Source organism: Nicotiana tabacum, chromosome 2, assembly GCF_000715075.1.
Source record: "Nicotiana tabacum cultivar K326 chromosome 2, ASM71507v2, whole genome shotgun sequence".
NCBI classification, from domain to species: domain Eukaryota; kingdom Viridiplantae; phylum Streptophyta; class Magnoliopsida; order Solanales; family Solanaceae; genus Nicotiana; species Nicotiana tabacum.
The window spans coordinates 14437680-14453751 of record NC_134081.1 but is presented as its reverse complement, the minus strand read 5'-3'; the positions used below and the strand labels follow the sequence as shown (position 1 = coordinate 14453751).

Below are 16072 nucleotides of genomic sequence, written 5' to 3'. Positions count from 1 at the left end.
TGTAGCTCGTTCCCCTATTTATTACTTATTTTATGTTCATTTATTGTTATGTGACTTGCAGGGTGGTTGGTTTGGTTCCGGGTATATTTCAGAATGAATTAGAACACTTAGTCCCAAGGTTGGAAGCCTAAGTTGAAAGAGTTGACCGGATATTGACTTATGTGTAAATGATTGCGAAATAGAGTTTTGATGGTTCAGATAGCTCCGTATGATAATTTTGGACTTAGGAGTGTGTCCTGATATTGATTTGGGGGTCCTAGATCATTTTGGCTTGAATTGACGAAAGTTGGAAAGATAAGAAATTTGATCACGAGTTAACTTTGTTATTAATGGGCTTGGATTTTGGTTCCGGAAGTTGGAATAGGTACGTTGTGTCATTTATGACTAGTGTGCAAAATTTGAGGTTAATCAGAGTTGATTTGGTGTGTTTCTCATTGGTTTTAGAAGTTGGAAGTTCAATAGTTCATTAGGCTTGAATTAGGGTGCAGTTTTGTATTTTCGATGTTGTTTGATATGATTTGAGGGTTCGACTAAGTTCGTTTGATGTTTTAAGATGTATTAGTATGTGTGGATGAGGTCTCGGGGGCCTCGGGTGAGATTCAGATTGATTGCGGATTGACTTTGGCCTTGTAGAGTTGCTGAATTGCTGGTGTCTAGTTTCCTTATACGCGTTCGCGAGAGAGGTCTCGCGTTCACGATGTGTATCTCGGTGACTGGTGAAGTCTGTTCTTCGCTTTCGCAAGAAGAATGATGCGTTTGCGATGGTCTTGAGGGTCTGGGCTTCGCGATCGCGAGATGGGACTCACGTTCGCTTAGAAGGATGAGGCATGTGGGGCACCAGACATGTAAGCCTTCGTGTTCGCGAGAGATGGGTCGCGTTCACGTAGGGATTGGTTCAGTGGTCATCGTGTTTGCGAGGAAGGTCTCGCATTTGCGTAAAAGGAATTTGGCACCTGAGGATTTTGTGCTTCGCGAACATGAGGCACTTTCCACATTCGCGAAGAAGGGCAACTGGGTAGTAGTATATTATTTCCAAATCGAGGGTTTTGTTTAATTTTTCATCTTTTGAGCCAGAGACCTTAGTTTTGGGCGATTCTTGAAGAGATTTTCAAGAAGTTGATTGGGGTAAGTGATTCTAACTCGGATTTGATTAATATACATGAATCTATCATTGTTTTTACTATTTAATTAGTGTTTTGGGTTGGAAAATCTGAGGAAATTTGTGAAAAACTTCATAAGCTATATTTTGAGGATTTGAAAGGCGATTTGAGATTGGAATTGAATAATTTTTATATGATTCGACTCGTTATTGAATGATTGTTCGGATTTTGTGAATTTTATTGGGTTTCGAGATGTGGGCCTAGGGTTGACTTTTTGACTTTGGTTAAAGAACTTAGCTTTATCGTATGGAATCGATTCCTATTGCTTATATTGATTGTATTAAGTTGTTTGTGGCTAGATTCGAGTCGTTCGGAAGCCGATTCACGAGGCAAGGGCTTGTTGGAGTTACGATTTGCGCGGTTTGAGGTAAGTAACACTTTTAAACTTGGCACTGAGGGTATGAATCCCGAATTTCGTGTTATATGGTTGATGTTGAGGTGACGCACATGCTAGGTGATTGGCATGTGGGCGTGCACCGCAGTAATTGTGACTCGGTTGATTTTGTGATACTGTATAGTTATCAAATCTTATTGTTATTCATGTAATCCCTACGTGTTAGAGTAATTGAGCTGCGATCCATGTTAGAAATCATGTTTAGGCTATATGCTTATTTTGTTGGGACTTACTGAGGTCATTTTTGCTGTTAGGTTATTTGCTTAAATTGCAATTATGTACTCAGTTACATTCATCATTTGTATATCATATCTCAGTCTCTGTTATCATTTATTGTTACATCATGATATCCTTGTTTGGGCTGATTGGCATGAGATTTGTGAGCCCAAGAGATTGGAGAGATTGATGACTGAGTTGGGGCCTGAGGGGCCGGTTTGTGAGTGATATTTATGGGAACGGGTTGCGCGCCGCAGCAGGATTTATTGACATATTTATGGGATCGGACTGCACGCCGCATCATGCCATGTTAGCTTATATTAGCACTTAGACAGGATCCGCCTCTCCGGAGTCTGACATACCAGCAGTGAGCGCATATACCGTTGAGTGCTGAGTGCCTGAGTGATTGAGAGTGCTGAGCGATTGAGTGTGCTGAGTGATTGAGCGTGCTGAGTGATATTGAGTACTCTAAGAGTGTGAGTACATGAGTTTATTACTGTGTTGCATTACATGTAACATGCATATTTGACATGTAGACATAGAGACGTAACATTCCTTATGCTGGCTATACTTGGGATATTTTATCAGTATTGACCTTAAATTGTTGAACTTGAGAGCATGTCTAAATTTTTGTACTGTGTACGAATTGATTATGGGAATTCTCCGAGTTATTACTGTCATGTATTGTTATTATCTGGATTTGGACTGTGTCTTTCTGAGCTCGTCACTGCTTTCAACCCAAGGTTAGTCCTGTTACTTATTGAGTACACTGGGTCGGTTGTACTCATACTACACTCCGTAATTCTTGTGCAGATCCAGGTACATCTGGACCCGGTGGTTGCTAGACTCGGAGCAGTATCTGCTAGAAGACTATTGAGGTAGCTGTTTTGTCGCCCGCAGACCTCGACTCTCCTTCTTTTCAGTTTTATTTTGTACTGTTCTATCTTTCAAACAGTTGTATTAGAGATTTAGACTGTGTTGACACTAATCAATAGCTCATGTACTCGGTGACACCCGAATTTTGGGAATTTTCTGGTTGAGTCGCAGTTGTTCTTATCAGTTATTTATGAGATTTTTCACTATTAAACTTATTACATCATGCTTTTAATTTAAAATGCGTAATTATTTTGTGATTGTCGACTTGCCTAGTAATGTGATAGGCGCTATCATGATATATTGAGACTTGGCCGGGATACTTGCTTTTCTACTTTACCATTGATAATAGATAACGAGAGGATGTATAGTATAGTTTCTTTTTATCATATAAAAAATAAGGTTCAATGTATATTTGTGAACCTAATGTTAATCCTATATGTATAGAATATTTAAAAATACCATATTTGTAGAATCAAATAAAGTGTTGATATTAACGGAATAATAATAATATTTTTACTTTATAACATGTTAGATATACTTAGCATTATTGGAAAATTACGCTATTACTTTTATCATTTTCTATCAACACATAGGTAATATTACATAATAAATGGTAAGAATAAGTTGTAGTATTAATTTTACATACAACAAAAATGAATATTTTTTTTTTGTAAATTAGGGAACCCGTAGTCCCTAACTTTCGGGTGCGCTCTAGGTAAACTCCGTTCTAATGCAATAGCTCGCAAACCACATTAAAAAGGTAAATCGTAATAGACAAGCTCCGTGCTACGATCTCGACCGAAAAATCATATGAATATTAGTCTTTGTTTGTGGAAGAATTATATTACAACAATACGTACTAAAATAGATTACCCATAAATATACATAATTTCTTCCAAATTACGTTGGTAATTTCATCTTCTTTTAAATGCTAAAAAAACAAAGTCTTCTCTTGGTTTTGGATCCCACCAAATATCCAGATCTAACGCATTTGGGGTTAATATCGTCATTTCACAATCACCCTCCTGTAAAACTCACGCCAAATTCTCCTTTCCCCATTTTCTTCCCACTTTCCATTCACCAAATTCCCCGCGCATCTCTCCTCCGCCGTGCACCACCATTCTCCGCCACCAGTTTCACCACCGCAGTCTCCATTCCACCGCCTCTCAAAATGACGAAACTACCCATCCTCCTCCTCCTTCTACTCTGCCTCTCCTCATTCACCGCCGGCGAAATAAAAAAACTCAAAATCCGATCTGATAACCGGCCCATGATCCTCTTCGAACGGTTCGGGTTCACACACACGGGTCAAACATCAATCTCCGTCTCCTCCGTCTCTGTCATCTCCACCGTAACATCGCCTGACGCTTGGCGTCTCGGATTCTTCCTCTTATCCGAAGAATCCCTAATTCAAGTCCTAATTGAGCTTCAACAAAACCCTAATTTCTGTGTCCTTGATTCAAATTACATTCAACGTCTTTTCACTTTTCGTGATCTTTCTCCTCCGCCTAATTCGTCGTTCGATCTAGCTTACCCTGTAACTTCACCTAATGAATACTCTCTGTTTTTTGCTAATTGTGCACCTGAATCGAAGGTGTCTATGGATGTACGTACTGAGCTTTATAATCTCGATGGCCGTGTTAAAGATTATCTCTCTGCAGGTTTTGTTCGATTACCCTCTATGTATTTTTATTTTTTTATTTTTTGGTCATTTTCTGTTTTTGGATATATACAGATGTATCTTATGTTTGAAGAGTAGGAAATCCATGCATTTGATGAGTTTCCACCGGATACCTGGTACCTTTCACTGGCACAGGTACCAGGTTAGTTTGTCTGCCAAGGCTTAAACAGATGGGAATCACCTTGATAGAAATGTCCTTTTTGTTTTGGTTTGGCGGAAATGTTTTCCAGGAAAATATATTCCTTGATGGAATCGTTTTCCGGCATTTTACCTTGAATTGTAAGAACCAAATATTTTCCTTGAGGAGATCGTTCTTCATTGTTTATAACTTGAATTGTGAAAACAAAATATTTTTTTCATGATGAAATTATTTTCGGTTGTTTGGTTACCTTGAATTGTGAAAACCCCCTTTTACAAGAGAAATAGTTTTCATTAACACAGGGAAAATGACTTGGGGAAAGTAATTTCTTCTTGCGGATATCCAAATCTTATTTCTTCTTGCGGATATCCAAATCTTACTTCATATTACTTGTTTCATCAATATTCAAAAGTATCACCAAAACATATCCTTCCGTCTTATTCTTGTACTATTAACATATGGTACTTTTATACCAACCAAACACTGGCAAATGACTTTACGAATAGTCCTTTATAATAAATGCATCTCTAGATAATGATACTTTTACTAACTAATCCTACTCAAATATAATGAATGCTACGCGGCAACCCACATTAGTGCCACATTAGTGGAAATAACAGTGATTCAGCTACCCACTTTGTATTTTCCCTCTGCATATTCAACTAATCATAAATTTGCCCTATTTCTGCAGGTCTTACTCAGTTGCCCACGTTGTACTTTTTGTTTTCCTTGGCTTATTTTGGCTTTCTGGGCGTCTGGGTGTTGGTATGTTTGAAGAATAAGAAATCTGTGCATAGGATTCATGGGCTTATGGCACTTTTGGTTGTAATGAAGGCGTTGAATTTGCTTTTTGCTGCTGAGGATAAGCATTATGTTAAAGTTACTGGGACTGCACATGGATGGGATGTGTTGTTCTACATTTTCCAGTCCATGCGTGTGGTTTTGCTTTTCACTGTTATTGTTTTGATCGGTACTGGGTGGTCGTTCTTGAAACCATTTTTGCAAGAGAGGGAGAAGAAGGTGCTGATGATTGTGATTCCGCTTCAGGTTTTGGCTAATGTGGCTTCGGTTGTGATTGGAGAAACAGGTCCTTTCATTAAGGATTGGGTGACTTGGAATCAGGTCTTTTTGATTGTTGATATTATCTGCTGCTGTGCTATTATTTTCCCCATTGTGTGGTCAATTAGGTCGTTGAGGGAGACTTCCAAGACCGATGGGAAGGCAGCAAGGAACTTGGCAAAGTTAACTCTTTTCAGGCAGTTTTATATTGTGGTGATTGGATACTTGTACTTCACAAGGATCGTGGTTTTTGCCTTGAGGACAATTTCAGCTTATAAGTATCAATGGGTGGCATATTCTGCGGAAGAAATAGTTAGCTTAGCTTTTTACATGGTGATGTTTTACATGTTTAGGCCAGTGGAGAAGAATGAATACTTTGTTCTTGATGATGAGGAAGAAGAGGCTGCAGCATTGGCCCTTCGGGATGAGGAGTTTGAGCTGTGATTTTGAGATCTGTGGCTGCTCTCTCCTGCCATTATACAGTTGTCAGCCTAACACTGCGAGTTTTATTTAAGTGATAGTAGGTTTACCGGGATGAATTACAGTTCACTTTTCTTTTTGGTAGCTTTGGAATCACAAAAGAGGCTTGTAATTTTGGATAATGAAATTCTGATGTAATGTAATTGTTATATAAACCTCATTTCATGTAATAGTCCCTTATCATGATTTTGTTTCATCTGTCCCTTCTATTCTCTTTCCTTGCCTTCTCTCTCCACTAAGGAGTCAAGAACTGACATGAAGTTGTTAAGAAGTGCATGGTCTTCACACTAAAATTTAACTTAGCCATGCTTTTTTCAGGCTGTTGGCTTGGTGGCGGTAATTGTTTATTGTCCATCTCGTTATGTGTTTTTTGTTGTGTCTTATGTTGTTTGAATTATACTCTTGACGACTTTGGGGTGCACTGGAGCGTGCTCATCATAGACTGGGTTAAGTTTTTTCCACTTACATAATCCGTGGTGGCAAGCGTTTAACTGAATCCGCTTCATCAAAAAATAATATTGTGTATATGTATAAATTAGGATTAAATATTTTAATATACATATTTTATTTGAACCCACTTGACAACTACTATTTTACGACTAAAATTATGTACTTTTAAGATTGAACCCGCTTGCACAAAATCCTGGGTCAGTCACTGTACATAACACTACTACATTGATAAAAGGGAAAACTTTGTGTCATGTAAAAAACAAAGTCCTTCCAGGGACATATATGATACGAACAATCGGAATCTAAAATTCACTTATCATTAGATTTGAAATTAGTTTCGGTCGCTAAAAATATAGTTCCCTCGATCTCATCCACTGCTACACTAACTTCAGCAGTATCAATATTTTCGTGCTCCTTTTTCTTTTCCTTATACTTTTTTGTTTTCGACTTAAAGCAATCAAACGTATTGTAGCCTTTCTTATAACAATAAACACTAACTTCAGCAATGTCAATTTTTCGTTCCCCTTTTTCTTTTCCTTATACTTTTCGACTTAAAGCAATCAAACGTATTGTAGCCTTTCTAATAAAAATAGCAACACTCAAAATTATTGTAGCCTTTCTAATAAAAATAGCAACTCTGTAGTTACCGCATGCAAAACCTCATTTGAGAGATATCAAATGATACATGATTTTATCTTTCTGTCTATGACGATAAACTCCTCGTCCGTCATTTCAAATCTCTCAAATGAGGTTTTACGTGAGGTAGCTGCAAAAAGCACAACCAAAGGCATGTGAGAAAAATTAAAAATTATGTACATGAAGAGAACAAATGGCAAATAAACTTTACCTGAAGTAAAAGCTTTACATAAAGTAAAAGCTTTACATATCTCATATGGGTGAAGATACATCTATACTCTCACATCTAAACAATTTGATTCCTTCTTATGGATTTGAGTAATATAAATGTTAAAACTAAATATGAAGATAAGTTTGTGTTATAACTTTGTTTCAAATTTAGCAATTACCCATGTGGCGGAATATATTTACCCGTCCCTACCCATTACCTTTTTTTCCTACCCAGCCAAATGAAGTCAAACCAAGCCAAGCCAATTCAAGCCAAACCAAACCAAATCAAGTCAAACCAAGCCAATTCAAGTGAAGCCAAACCAAACCAAACAAAATCAAGTCAAGCCAAGCCAATTCAAGGAAGCCAAACAAAGTCAAACCAAATCAAGCTAAGCCAAGCCAAATGAATAGAAAAAAAGTTGGAATGGGTAGGTAGGTAGGTAGAGGTAATTAGTTTTAATTGAGTAGGTATATATTGTAAATAGTTTTTAAATGGGTAGGAAAGGATAGTTATTTTAAGTTCAATGGATATTTTGCATAAATTGCTCTACAAAATCACTCCAGAAAAAGGCTCACATAAGTGTCTCTCAAACCAAACTCTCTTACAAATACTCCCTATTCCAAAAGAAGAAAAGATAAACTCTCGACTCTCAAATCGGTGTTATCGGGTGAACTATCATCTGCCCATTTTATAGCCAAGAGAAAGTAGTTGCTTGGCTAGAAAAGAGCCAGCAACTTTCAAAACAAAAGGGCCACAATGGGCCAACAAAGCAACTACTACAAGGCCAAACGTTGGCCTAATAAAATGTTACTGAGTCGTTGTCCTTTTTTTTTTTTCAATTACCCTGGCTTTTGTGAAGAAAAGCCATGATGCCAGCAGAAAGGCTGCTGCAAACAATGAATAAAACTTAATGAAATATGGGAAGTAGATTGAGATACACTGACTCTTATTCTGGAAGCTGTTCAAGAATTGTCTTCCAATGTTTGGCAGTGATGGGATCAAGTCATTTCGCAGATTCGATAGAACCCAGTAATCCGAGGTTGAACTTTGTATGTATGAACGAATATGTTTAGATAGATTTAGAAATACGTTTCCAGACCCAATGTCGTTACTCAGAATCCACAATATCTAAATCCTGAATTCACCGTTGTGTTTCGGCTGTTTTGGTTTTGCCTACAAAGATGAAACCTGAATTTGAAACTTACAATGTGCCTTCACTGCAAACGTATTTGGCACAATAGACCACAGCTTGATCAGCAGAACCCCGCTAAAAAATAAAATGCAACGTAAAATAAAGTAGAAACCCTCATTTGAAAGGACAGTGTGTTCACATATTTATGTTATTCAAAACAAAATATTGGTAAGACTAGCATTTTGAATTTCATCTCAGCTTTCTCTATAGTAAATGAACATAAAAAGTACTCATTTGAAAGGGACTGAAGCCTGGACATGCAGGCAGATGATCAAAACATTTGTAATTGTCATCTCACATCCTAATAATGCTCACATGGAAATGGAAAGTAGATTATTTTGAAGATGGAGGAGATTACTGAAGAAGTCGAACAGCAATTTGGTTATTAAGAACGAAGCCTCTGTTCTTCGTAATAAATGCGTGTGTGGCTAAAGCCTGCGAAGGGAACTGCACAAGGGCCACTCTAGCTGGTGGTCTGCAACAAATAAACCAAAACTCCATCTTATAAGGAACAGAGAACACATCACAGTTAAAAGAGCCAGCGAGATGTGAGTGGTAAAGCTTCTATACCTATCAAAACCTCGTTGTTGTCTGGCGAATATTTGGATTGATGATCCATCATACTGGCAACCAGAAAGAAAACGTTCCACATCATCCGCCAGTGCATTCCGTGGGATCCCTTGCAATAAAATCTGAAAAAGCCGACAACCATCAATAGATTTTTTGCTTCAAAGCCCTTTTGTACTACTATTAGAAATGAATGAATCGAATATCCATCTTTAATTTATCATCAATCTCATTGCATTCAGAAAGAAAGAAAAGTTCATTGGTATTTTTTTTTTATTAAACTACTGTGTGGAACAGCTTGGGCCCACCTCGACTACTCCACTAGGTACTTGTTACTTTCCACCAGCACATGTATTAACTCCGCTCACTAATGCTTAGGCGGATGAGAAAAAATCACCTTGTGTTTTTTCCCGGTTTTTATTTGTCATCAGCCCTTCCACCACCATCTACCACACTCCTACACGCCAAAAAGTAAAAGACAACCAGAAAGAATGATGAAGACAGTTAACACCAAAGACCCACTTACAGTTTTTCCATCATAGTGTGGCAAAGTGTCCCACTGCTGACGATCAGCCTACAATCAGAAAGGTAAAGAAATGATGATTCTGCATGCAAACCTCCAGAGATTAATAATCAACCAGATGTATGTTCGAAACAGTACCCTCTCCATTCTGAACAAGCGACTCGTCCGAACAACTGCCCTCAGTGAAGCGTCATAAGCATTCCGAGTACGGAACTGAATCATCCTATTCGAGAGATATAATAGGGAACAGAGACGTAATAAGCATTTTCTTCTTTGATACGCAAGCAATAGGCATCCATTAATTGAATATTTTAAGTAATTTATCAAAAATATATATTAAGTGCTTAGACAAGAAAAATAAAACTACTTCTCGTACAAACAAACAAACAACTAATACCATAAAAATGCATACATGAAATGGATGCCTATTGCTTGCGTATATTAACTAATACCATAAAAATGCATACATGAAAGGAGTCAAAGGTTGGTAAATTCTTCACATGAAGCGCAACTCACAAAAAGGTAAAAGGACAAACAAACAAAAACAACAACTTCAAAAGCTACTGGTGGAAAAAGAAACAACTCTGATAAGAAACATCCCAAGGAAACTGGTATAAACTAAGGAGTAATCTATTACCCACATTGACTAACTATTGGTAGTGTAATCCAGATTAACTCAGCAAGCTATTAGCCAATACTACCTTAAAAATCATTTAAAAAATTAAAGCAAGACATTCAATATGATAACAAACTGGTGGTCATTTGATTGGTAAACAAGTTATACCAGGATTACAATACGCGAATTAAATAACATGATTATTTAGTAGAGATACTTCTAACGATACACGTTTCGTTCATTGGACTAGAAATGGATATATAGGGTATAATATAAAACATGTGTTCAGTTTTACACTAGATAAATTGGGAAAAATGTTTATTTCCAATTTCATCCTTGAATTTTTTAAAGGACTTTGGGAGAAGAGTTTTGGAGAAAACATCTTTGTTATTTTGGTGTTTTATCCCGGGAATAGTAATCCCCGGATTGTTACCCACATTGCATGTGGTATAAAAAAACACCACAATTATGATATAAATCCCTGGATTGTTAATTCTGGAATAAGAAATTCAACCAAACACGAGATAAAATAATCTCGTACGTTCTCCGGGATTGTTATCCATTATCCAACAAACCAACGACCCATAGGTTTTTATATAAGTAAAAGTAAAATATTTTATTCATAAGAACATCCTCCAACATTAAGATAGTGTTGGATTATAAATAAGTATTCAAGGAAAGTTTATTACAAGAAGGAACCATTTCTCACCCAAGCCTACCTATCCAATGTATTCGAGGGAGAGGCTAGAACTGAAAAAGACCAGGTTCCACACATATGAGACAGGCAGAAGGTATAGGTTGAGCAGTTTCTTGAAGAGCAAATTCATCTTATAGTTATCTTCTTTGTTCGAAAAATGCACAATGGAAAGGGATGTTAGTCAGCGCGACGAAGTTGTAGCCCCAAAAAAGAAGATCCAGAGTACTTCCTCACCTAACATGGCCCAGTGGAATGCTCGAGTTTAGCTTCTCCATCTCATGTAAACGGCTAGGGCCGGCCGACTGGTAGATCCAAAAGGATCTAGTCATAAGCCTAGTCGGATATCGTTTGTCCAGAAACAAAACAAAAACAAAGTTGATTTTTAATAGTAGTTCATGAGAACTTGAATTCACACGTTCTAGCGTGCATTACACCAACAGGTCCCACCACCGACTCTAGCTGAGAAGTTGAGTCACCTTTCTTTTTTCAAAGAAATAAAACAAAATAAAGAATGAGATAGTCTATATCTAGCAACGACCATAGGATCACTCTATGAATAGGTCAATTCTCTTTCACGTAATAGTATGACTCCAAATATTGCTTTGGACATAAAAGTATAGTATTCATCATTAGGTTTTACTAGCCTTAACACTCTTAGTTATTCATCATTAGCTTTTGACGTAATAGTATGACTCCAAATATTGCTACCAAATGATAAAGATTTCCTTTACAAAGAACCCACATCTTGCCAAGGTTTTATACTATGATCCTTACATAAAATTATCGATTGTATCTAAGTATATAATATTTGGCAAAGTCTGTAAAGGGGATAATAATTTATTCTTGACATGCATTTCATAGAGCTTTTAATAGGGTATGAAAAACAAACCTTTCTCTTTCATACTCAACAATCCCAAAACAATTTTCATATATTGGTAGGCATTAGTAATGTTCCTAATAGCTATGACCTGAATATTCTTTTTGATAAATTAGCTAAGACATGAATATTTCAAGGATTTTTCCAGAATGTTGGTTGCCTGGTCTGAGTGAAGTCAAACAATCAGAAATCGAAACCCAACATTTTTTATTTTTACAACAGAGGTGTTCAAAGCTAAGGAAGTCCAAATTAGAAATCAAATCCACAGTATTTATATGAAATGGACAAAAGCTAGGAAAGTCCATATCAACGGTCCATTCTTGAGCATAAAAATTCAGAATCATTATTCTCCGTAGATGAAATTGATCCATCACATTTTTGGCTCGATATGACATAGCCCAAGAAATAAATCTGTGAACCTCTGTTAGATCAAAGTGGACAACACATACATGGGTTTGGGTTGAGAGAAAAACCGACACATTGCATTTTGAATATGACTACTAAAATATGCTATTAGAAACATTTTACTGGATATATTAAACTGCTATTGTGCATCAATATATATTTGATCAATAATATTAGTGCAGATCAGTGGTTTAATCTGTGTCTGATTTCAGTGGTTAATTTCTAAAACATAGCCTATGTTACCCTCTAATATAAGATAACAGATAAAATCACTAATGTGCATTAAAAAAAGCAAAATGATATGGATCGGTATCTTTAATTCTCACATGCATCTTCCGAAATTAATTAAATTTGACCTCAATTAAAACTGACAAATTGTCCTAATATCAAATCATTAATTTCCACAAACAATGATTTTAGATGGCATGGAAAAGATCTTTTTATTTTTTGTATATCTCTCATAAAATTTGTGCTTTGCCGGGAATTAAAAATTTTGAACCTAAGAATGATGGGTAACTTTAACGAATCTTGTTATTTGGAAGTAGAAAGAAAGTTAAGCGAAGAAAAGGTTTTGGATCAAAGAAAGAGAGAGAGAGAGAGATTGAAGGAAGAATGGTGGTGGTTGTTGAGGGAGACGGATGGAGCGAGGAGGGAGAGAGAAAACATGGGATAAAAATCTTTATTTTTATATATGAGAAGGATTTTTGGAGAAGGAATCGAATGATTTGAGTCAATTGCAGCTCATGTGTAAAGAGGCTGTATTTTTTGGATTTGCTTTTGGCTTTCACGTGCTCTGGTCCAATTGTGCGCACTTTCTTTGCCATGTCAACAGTTAGGGTGGTTATAGATACACTTTGGACAAGAACATGGGGTATTGGGACCCTGAAAATTTTGTGTAGTTGAAAAATGGGACAAATTTGAGGGGGTCAGTATGTATTATCCCAGGATTAAATTATAGTTTCATTATTTCAAAATAGAGGCAAGCGTTGATGAGATGTTGCATGCACGGGTGCGGCCTAGTGGCCAATGGAGTGGGTGAGAACCATGAGGTCTCGGGTTCAAATCCCAGCGAAGGCAAAAAATACTAGGTGATTTTTTCCCATCTATCCAAACCTTGGTGGATAGAATTACCTGGTACTTGTTGTTGGTGGGAGATTTCAGGTATCCCATGGAATTAGTCGAGGTGCGCGCAAGCTGGCCCGGACACCATGGTTATAAAAAAGAAACAATGAGATGCCCACAATAGTACCTAATACAAATACATGTAACTATATCCACTAAAACTTAGGAAGATGAAGAAATCACCAAGCGTTTTTGCAGGGACTAGAATCCTGATTTCCCATGGCAAAAAATACTAGGTGATTTTTTCCCATCTATCCAAGCCTTGGTGGATAGAATTACCTGGTACTTGTTGTTGGTGGGAGATTTCAGGTATCCCATGGAATTAGTCGAGGTGCGCGCAAGCTGGCCCGGACACCATGGTTATAAAAAAGAAACAATGAGATGCCCACAATAGTACCTAATACAGATACATGTAACTATATCCACTAAAACTTAGGAAGATGAAGAAATCACCAAGCGTTTTTGCAGGGACTAGAATCCTGATTTCCCATGAACCATTTTAGCTTCATTGACAACCAAGCCACACCCTTGGATGCTCAGAAATCAAAACCATAGCGATATGATCTATTTCCTTATAGATATTGTTAAACCTTATATCATAAAAGAATAAACTTACACAGCAACTGGAGCATAGTTCGCGTTGTACTCAAATCTAACGTCATCTAGGCTCAAATTAGAAGCCCCTAACATGCTAATAATGTCACTCTTCCTTGTATGCCTTCCGATGCCATAGATTCTCCCATAAACCAAACCTGAGAAATAGAAAGACCAAGATCCTGGATCAATCTCATATGAGATTACATTTCCATAAGCATATGGCATGAATAAAGATGCAAGACTGCTGTTACTACCCTGCAAAAGCAGTGTAATGTAAAATAATTCATGCCCTTGCTAAAACCCTATAACTTTTAATCGTTGATATCTGCCTCCAATTCCATCTATGTGAGCTCTGTGAAACATAACTAGACCAAACTTGGAACTTGGATAAAGGAAGGGATTACAGTAGGGTGATGGTTAGCATAAAAATTGCCAAATTAGGATAGGACAGTGACCTTGTAGGAATGCGAGCGACAAGGATACAAATTATTAGTATAGCCAACCCCAGTTACCCCAACTAATCTGGATTGAGGTACAGCTGATTGATGATTATTGCCTCCCTCCACTCAAGTGTTAAATTCACAATCGATTAACAAAACTAAATCCAACAAAATATTTTCAGACATGAGTTTCTATAATCTGAAGGTGTTTAACACGTCAAATAGTTATACCTTGTAGCAAATTAGCAATTCTCAAACAATAAGCAAGCAGCAAAAGCCCTAAACCCTAAATCACTGAAGTATGAGAAAAGACAGGTCAACTTATCAAGACTGAGCTAGGGTACAAATAAGCACAAGGGTAGCCACATTTTTTGTACTATCCATATACAATCTAATAACTAATACAAATCCTTCATAACCACTTAACAATAATTTCAAAATTCTCAAGTATTTAACAGGGCAACTGTCATCCACTAGCAAATTGAAAATGCTCCAATAATAAGAACAGCCAAAACTTTAAAACCTAAACCCTGAAATATTTGAAAAAATGATATGTAAATGAACAAGACTACGTAAGAGCACAAATAAGCAAAAGGGTATCCATAATTTTCTTGCAATATGCATATCAATCTACAAACCATTAAAAACACCCATTTTATAAACAGAAAAGAGTGAATTTTAAAAATAAATAACAGCAAGAAAAAAAAATTATTAACTATTTGAAAGATTTACGGGTACCAGTAGATGGGTTTTGGAGGAATGTATCAAAGGAGTTGTCCTGCTGAGGAGTTTCCATTTGGGTTGATAACTGTCTGCTGAGGGACAACGTGAGCCCTTGATTTTGAAGACCCATTTGAATCGGACGGTTCGATTTAGTCACAGCTCTCAATAAACCCATCATCTTAGAATTCTGAAGCTAAAATGTTTTAGTGTAAAAGTGTGAAGTTTCGGCTAAGGCAATGAAGAAGCAGAGTAAACAATGGCTGCGAGGGGAGAAAATGACAAAAATGGTACTTTATGTTCCGGTTAGGTTCGGAGTAGTACTCAACTAGTCCAAAACCTAAATGTGGTTCTCTACGGAAATAAGTGTAAAAAAAAAGAAAAGAGTTACTTATATATAACGCTCTTTTAAATAGCGCTATACATTAACGGACGTTTTGGAAGTTAAGTTATAGCGCTCTTTAAAAAAGCGTTATACATCTATAACGTTGTTATTAAAGGTGTTATATGTATAGCGCTTTTTTAAAGAGCGTTATACTTGTTTTGTGGGGCCACCAATAAGTCTCCTGCATTTAACTGACATAACAATAATTCAAATGGGTATAGCGCCCTTTAAAAGAGCGCTATACCTAAAAAAAATCAGCCCCCGAGCTAGGCATTGCCTTATTTAAAGGCGTTAGGATTTTTCAAAAATATTCGTAACTCTTGTTAAATTTTTCTTCTTGTTAAATTCTCAAGCATTTTTTTCATAATGTCTGAAGAGCGAAAAGTAAGGGTTTCATTATATTTGGGGGTGAGGTTGTGGTGGCAAACAGCTATAGTTTATCTCCACAGTGTCATGTTAAGTTGCCACTTACAACGGAGTATGATACATTGGTATCGTTGTTATGTAAAAATATGAGTGTGAGGAAACGTTTAGTGAACCTTAAAGTAACCGGAAGATATCCGTATTCCGTCACTCCGCAAGGGGTTGCTTGTTACGTTGAGTTTAACATTGACGATGATGAAACTTTG

At 36.9% G+C, this 16072-nt stretch overlaps 2 protein-coding genes across 2 annotated transcripts; one reads left to right on the top strand and one right to left on the bottom strand.

Moving 5' to 3' along the window:
* Positions 1 to 3616: 3616 nt before the first annotated feature.
* Positions 3617 to 6199, top strand: LOC107767089 (protein CANDIDATE G-PROTEIN COUPLED RECEPTOR 7). Its single transcript, XM_016586001.2, has 2 exons — positions 3617 to 4307; positions 5158 to 6199. The coding sequence occupies exons 1-2, from the start codon at positions 3818 to 3820 to the stop codon at positions 5967 to 5969; spliced, it is 1302 nt and encodes a 433-aa protein (XP_016441487.2). The 5' UTR covers positions 3617 to 3817; the 3' UTR covers positions 5970 to 6199.
* A 2395-nt stretch (positions 6200 to 8594) lies between these two features.
* LOC107767090 (uncharacterized) lies at positions 8595 to 15428 on the bottom strand. Its single transcript, XM_016586002.2, has 6 exons — positions 15077 to 15428; positions 13918 to 14053; positions 9723 to 9807; positions 9588 to 9635; positions 9065 to 9186; positions 8595 to 8969 (listed from the first exon to the last, which is right to left on the bottom strand). Exons 1-6 carry the CDS (start codon positions 15237 to 15239, stop codon positions 8849 to 8851), a joined length of 675 nt encoding a protein of 224 aa, XP_016441488.1. The 5' UTR covers positions 15240 to 15428; the 3' UTR covers positions 8595 to 8848.
* Between the last annotated feature and the right edge of the window lie 644 nt (positions 15429 to 16072).